At 43.7% G+C, this 6,130-nt stretch overlaps 1 protein-coding gene across 1 annotated transcript; it reads left to right on the top strand.

The window, feature by feature from the left end:
- Positions 1 to 5,776, top strand: LOC111228749 (kidney mitochondrial carrier protein 1). Its single transcript, XM_022754770.1, has 9 exons — positions 1 to 217; positions 334 to 481; positions 861 to 955; positions 1,232 to 1,317; positions 2,122 to 2,217; positions 2,332 to 2,456; positions 3,216 to 3,339; positions 3,827 to 3,907; positions 4,470 to 5,776. The coding sequence occupies exons 1-9, from the start codon at positions 154 to 156 to the stop codon at positions 4,509 to 4,511; spliced, it is 861 nt and encodes a 286-aa protein (XP_022610491.1). The 5' UTR covers positions 1 to 153; the 3' UTR covers positions 4,512 to 5,776.
- Positions 5,777 to 6,130: the final 354 nt, after the last annotated feature.

Below are 6,130 nucleotides of genomic sequence, written 5' to 3'. Positions count from 1 at the left end.
GGAGGGACGCGGGGCCGGACTCCTCAAACGCCGGCAGTGACTGAAACGTAGCTACAGCTTTAAAGCATTAGCTGCTGACTTCATATTGGTGCCCTCTACTCGCCGGTTCACCTGAAGCTTTTGGCCGTGTGACTCGGTAGACGGCTGGAGAAAATGTCTAACGTCAACTGGAAGCCCTTTGTTTTCGGCGGGCTAGCTTCTGTGACGGCGGAATGCGGTGAGTGATGTGTGGAGCGGCGAGGAGGCCGAGCTTTGTGAACTACTGCTGGTGATTTAAATCCTCGTTGTGATGTACAGTCTTAAGGAGGTTGTATCCTGGGCTTTGTGTTGCAGGGACATTCCCAATCGACCTAGCCAAGACGCGTCTTCAAGTTCAGGGCCAAGTGGGCGACAGCAAATACCGAGAGATCCGGTACAGAGGCATGCTCCACGCTATAGCACGGATAGGAAGAGAGGAGGGGCCCCGGGCACTGTATTCAGGGTCAGTATGGTGGTCGGTATGCGCGTGTCTGTGTTTTGTGGTGCCTGTATCTTTGGCTTCCAATCTCTGAACTGACTGCAGAAGCATTGGACCAGTTGTTTGAGTATAATTTGTCTGCACTTTGTATTTCTTTCTGTTTACACTTCCTGTTATTGTACAGTTCCTTTTTTTTTGTAACAGCTATTGTCCCACCTACTTCTACCCCAACCCTCTCCATTCCCATCCCATCTCAAAGTCTTATTTGTCCTCATGTGCTTGGACTTTTGGGGGATTTGTTTTTTTTTTGTTTTTGGCTGGGACATAAAGTGCATTTGAACATTTTTAAACCACACTGAGATATTGTACTATTGGGTAATAAAAATATATTTGACTTTTACAGAATAGCTCCTGCCATGCTACGCCAGGCCTCCTATGGGACCATAAAAATTGGCACATACCAGAGTTTTAAGCGACTGCTGGTTGACAGGCCGGAGGGTGAGTCCCAGTTTCTCTTTTTCTCTTCCTGACACACACATACACACACAAATCAGTGGGCTAGTCCCGCCCATCCATCAACGCATGCACATTCCTCTCGAAGGTCACAGGGGAGCCACAGATGTGTGCATGCCCTATTTAAATGTATTCTCATTTTTTTTTCATACTAAGAGTTCACTGTAAAATACTGTAAAGATAAACTGGCTGTTTGTTGCATGGTATCAAATGCTGCATGTTCACAGTTACAATCTGCTTCCCACTCTTCTCCACTTTCAGATGAGACATTGCTGACTAATGTGGCGTGTGGTGTTCTCTCGGGTGTCATCTCCTCCTCCATCGCCAACCCTACTGATGTGCTGAAGGTAGCTTTTTCGCTCACACGAGGATTGTCTCGTGTTTTTGTCCTCATGAAACTGAACTGTAAAGCTGCAGAGCAGGTCTGACAATTTCTTAACACGCACAAGGGCGTGCAGAAAACCACAACAGTCTTCTTTTATTTTGTTATACATGTAGCAATAATTACCCACGCAGTCTGGAGTAGAAGTGTATCTAGGTACTGAGTGATTAATATTTTCTTTCTCAGGAAGTCTGTAACAGCCCCAGGCTATAGGTGTGATCTTTTGGTGGCATGCCTAGTGGAGTGAAGGGCATCTTGGTCCTATCAAGACCCCACTAGTAGATTATTTATAGACTGAAGCCTTGAAGGCTTAACATAGTGTTCTGTAAATGATATGGCTGTGATTATAATGTGTGCGTGCCACACCCTGTTAGCATTACAGTGTGTGTTAAGAGTTAACAGACTAATAGATGGGGTTGCAGGTTTGGAACATTGCGTTTTCAACACGGTGTGTTCTAGCTGCGCCCGCCAAGTCAGCAGAGAGCCAGACAGTGAACCAAAGCTGATCTGTAAACAGCAGCCATTATAAAGGAAAACAAGTAAAGATTGAGCTGCAGAATTCTTCAAAGCAAGGAAAGAGAGAAGGCTTCAGGATGCTGAGCTTGCCAAAAACCCTTACTAAGTTTTTTGCCTTTGCATTCCAATGGGAGATTGGCTAATACACCCCCGTGCTTGGCTTTGGTGAACCTACAGCATTCCACACTGGTTCTGCAGGCTTTCGTTTTCTCAAGTTCAACTTTATGGACATTACTTCTATCTTTTCTCCCAGATCCGCATGCAGGCTCAGGGAAATGTGATCCAGGGCAGCATGATGGGGAACTTCATCAACATCTACCAACAGGAGGGGACAAGGGGTCTGTGGAAGGTACAGAAAGCCTGAAAATATTTTATATTGATAAACAACCTCAGTATCCATGGGTCTCAGGTAGCACAGACACCAAACTTTAATCTATCAATCTCCCCCCTCTCTCTGCATCAGGGTGTCTCTCTAACAGCTCAGCGGGCAGCCATTGTGGTCGGGGTCGAGCTACCTGTCTATGACATCACCAAAAAGCATCTGATCCTGTCCGGTCACATGGGGGACACCGTGTACACACACTTCCTGTAAGTTTACCAAGTAACCTTCAGATTCCCTTCATACCTCCTCGTGATGTTATCAGTGGCAGGTAATTGCTTGTCAGACATATTTTGATATTTTATGGTGGACCCAGGCCAGAAAAAGACTCATGTACACCGTTTGAAAGGCCAATAGCATATTTGAAATCACAAAATTATAATTGGAAATGTGGTAAACAAATCAGGAATTCTGCCCTCGTTTGTCCAACAAGTATTTTTGCTACCACTGCTGAAAATTACCAGTTAAATCATAAATCCTAGTCTTGAACTGCTTTCACTTCTGCTTTGCTGCTCACATTCAGCATTAACAGCCAGGTGCTGTACTGTAATAGAGACTGTACTCCGCAGTGGAAGCAGCAGCCATATCAAAATACGCTGTATTTCTGGATGCAGAGGAGGGGTGCAGTAATGCCACATTTGTATTTCAGCCAACAAAAGCTCACTTCAGTGTGAGTGTGTGTCTGTATATTTATAGCAGCAAATTCTGTGTGGATATTTGGACATTCATCTGTACTCTGAGATATTTTCTTTTTGGAGAAAATGGCACAGGCTTTATAACTGAGCTACTTTTCAACATTTCTAATGCACAATAGTTATTCAACCCATACACTGTTGTGTACTAGGTTACAGACTTGATGCTAGTAATGTGTTTTACATCGTGGCAGCAGAACAAACCATGGCAATTAGTGTTTAACACCAAAGAAGCAATTAAGGAACAAAAAAGAACCTGTGCTTTGTGGCCTCCAGGTCCAGCTTTGCGTGCGGCCTGGCAGGGGCTTTGGCTTCGAACCCAGTGGATGTAGTCCGGACACGCATGATGAACCAGAGAGGAGGAGCTCTGTACCAGGGAACACTGGACTGTTTACTGCAGGTCAGTCAAAACTCCTGACAGGAGAAAATTGGCATCTGATCAGAGTTATTACATGTTTCCTGTGGATCCATAGATTTAAATATCACAAAAAGCCTCATGTGAAATTGTGATGGGACTTTTAAACTGATGTCTAGACATATGAGAAATCCTATTGACGCTAACCTCTGTTTTGATGACCAAATCAAAAGTGTTGTTCAGTCAAGATAATCTCTAAAATTGGGTCTTTTGGTCTCATTTTATTTGCCCTGTCTGGTTTTAATTGTTTTCATCAAGTAATTTATAAAATTTTTAAGATTATTATTACGTACGTTTGTTTTTTTCTTCCTGTGAAAATTCAATATCACGTAGCAATGTTAAATGACTAGATCAAACCTCACCGTTACTGAATTTGCAGACCCAGCGAACCACCCACCCACAGGGGATTTTTGGGCAATTATCAGGACATAATAAGATAAAGTGCGTTTTAACACATTTGTTTACTTTTCAGACGTGGCGCTCTGAGGGCTTCATGGCGCTCTACAAGGGTTTCTTTCCCAACTGGCTGCGTCTGGGACCATGGAACATCATTGTATCCTTGAACCATCTCATTAGTGCACCAGTCTGTTTACATTTATCCTAGGTGATGCAATATCTTCTGAGGCAGAGAAATCAGCAGGGAAAAGTTGTAAGTTGTTTTGCATTCGGTGACGTATAGGATTCCAAGCCATGCTTCAGTGGAGGAAAGCTTAGCTTAATGCTAGCTAACCCTGTTATATAACTTTGAGACGACTGCCTCAGTACCCTACTGCCCCTGGTTAGAGAGGATGCGAGGGGCCCCTCGGTGGGGGGTAAGAGGGAAGGCTGGGGACAGGAAAGGAGGGAATGGAGAGTGAACTCTATAAGAGTCTTTCTGCGAAGGCCAAGAGCTGATTAAAGATGATTGAGGAGGGAAAAACACACACTCATCATGCTCCAACCAGGCCTGAAAAATGTAATGAGATTATTGACTTGTTACAGCAGGGCAGACTGAGGTAACAAGGAGATGGCAAAAAGGGAGGCTTTCAGCTCAAGTACAGGAAGAGCCAAAATATCTCAGTGTGCCTCATTCCTCTTTCTGCCTTTGTTTCTATGTTCCTTTACTCCACGCCCAGTTCTTCCTCACTTACGAGCAGCTGAAGAAGATCGATGTGTGATTGGCAGAACGATGAGAGTGAAGACGAGACAAGTATGAGCGCACGCTCTGAGACGAGCTGAGAGGACCAAAACCAGGAAAGGCTGGATGGGGATGGTTTCTTTATGGAACCACTGACAGGAAGTTCATGTAGACCTATGTTAGGGGCTGTATGAGAATTTGCCTGATTCCTGTTTGGTCTCTTAAAGCCTGTGGCAAGTGTGGAAGGGACTGTGACACAAGCATACACTCATCTGATGTTTTAAAGTCGTACAAATGCTACTTTAGGCTTAACCACTCATTTAAATCTGACATTGGCCCCTCAGATCCATATTACCTGATTTATTGACCGAGAAATTGGAGAGAATGGTTGGATGCAACAGCAGCCCCAAACACTTGTTTATTTCAGTCATAAGCTTGTTGTAAAAATGGCTCTAATATCACGAGAAAAACACACAAGTGTTTTCAGTCTTCTACACTTAAAGTGGTCTCCAAATTGAGTGCCTTAGTTTGTTATACAGGCTGTTTACGCCTGAGAATGTCGGATAGCAACTGACAATCGCACTGATCATTCCTTTTTGAAAAGAAAAAAATCTGTGTGTGCATGAGTCAACAAACTTGGCAAAGATGTGGTGTTATTCGTTTTTTCTGTATTTCTAAATTGAGAAGAAAGTGTGTGTGTGTGTGTGTGTGGGGAAAGGTGAACTGGTTTATTATTCCAACAGTCACCATGGAGTATTTACAGAGTAAAGAGCCAAGAATACATCAGTGTACTGTGATAAATAAGTTATATAAACAGCCTGAAGACCAGTGCGGGTGTGTGGACAGGACACTCATCACATGCCCTAATGTGGCGAAACTACTGGTCCCTCCTGCCAGAAAGGGCAGGTAGTAAATATAACCTTGGGCAACCGTGGGACATCGCAGTCCCTGGGTTCCTGTGTCATCGAAGAATCAGACACATTATGAAAGGCTATGAAAGTATTATATCTCACACCCCTCTAGGTTTAGAGCTGGGACAGATTAGAAGTGCACCGGCTGACGATGTTTAATGCTTGAAGGCACTGACACCACTGCACATGATCCTCAGTTAACTCCAGGTATATTTTCCTATACTGTATTTGCACGCTGTAATGCTTATCTGTGAGCTTTCATTGTAAAGAATGAATATGTTGGCTGGCTGTTATGTGTGAGCTGTCATTGCTGCCAAAGTGTAAGCCAGTATAATGTTATGTTTGATGTTGATGTAAATGCTGCTATAGCCCTGTATATTTGAAATAAAAGAGAAAAACCTAGTATGTCAGTATGGTTTTCTTTGTTTTCACCACAGTGTGGCGTTGTAGAGCTTCACATTCTCCCAGCAGAACAAACCCATAGCTGTTTATGAGTCTTATTAAATTCCCAGCCCTCAACTTCAAGGCCACAAATCTAGCACAGTTGTGTTGTTTCTGAGGGATTGCCCGGTTTCTTTCAAACACACATGTTCATGCAGCATCCCACACAAACAACGACTTATGAATTATTCAGGAGAATCTAAGATGTAATTGTTCTTTTCTTTTTTCTGTGGGTAAATTCCCAGTTTTCCTTCATCAGAGCTGTTTTGAGGAGATGACGGGAGCTCGGGGGAGTGCAGAGGGAAAC

This window comes from Seriola dumerili, unplaced genomic scaffold (genome assembly GCF_002260705.1).
Source record: "Seriola dumerili isolate Sdu_G_001 unplaced genomic scaffold, Sdu_1.0 BDQW01000226.1, whole genome shotgun sequence".
NCBI lineage: Eukaryota > Metazoa > Chordata > Actinopteri > Carangiformes > Carangidae > Seriola > Seriola dumerili.
Note: the sequence above shows the minus strand (reverse complement) of the source record. Positions and strands in the feature narration are given on the sequence as shown.

Excerpts from the sequence above, each read along its gene's own strand:
- LOC111228749 (XM_022754770.1), top strand. The coding sequence starts at position 154 with ATGTCTAACGTCAACTGGAAGCCCTTTGTTTTCGGCGGGCTAGCTTCT. Across the intron at positions 218-333 it reads TTCTGTGACGGCGGAATGCG|GGACATTCCCAATCGACCTA; the intron begins GTGAGTGATGTG and ends TTTGTGTTGCAG. Across the intron at positions 2,457-3,215 it reads ACCGTGTACACACACTTCCT|GTCCAGCTTTGCGTGCGGCC; the intron begins GTAAGTTTACCA and ends TGTGGCCTCCAG.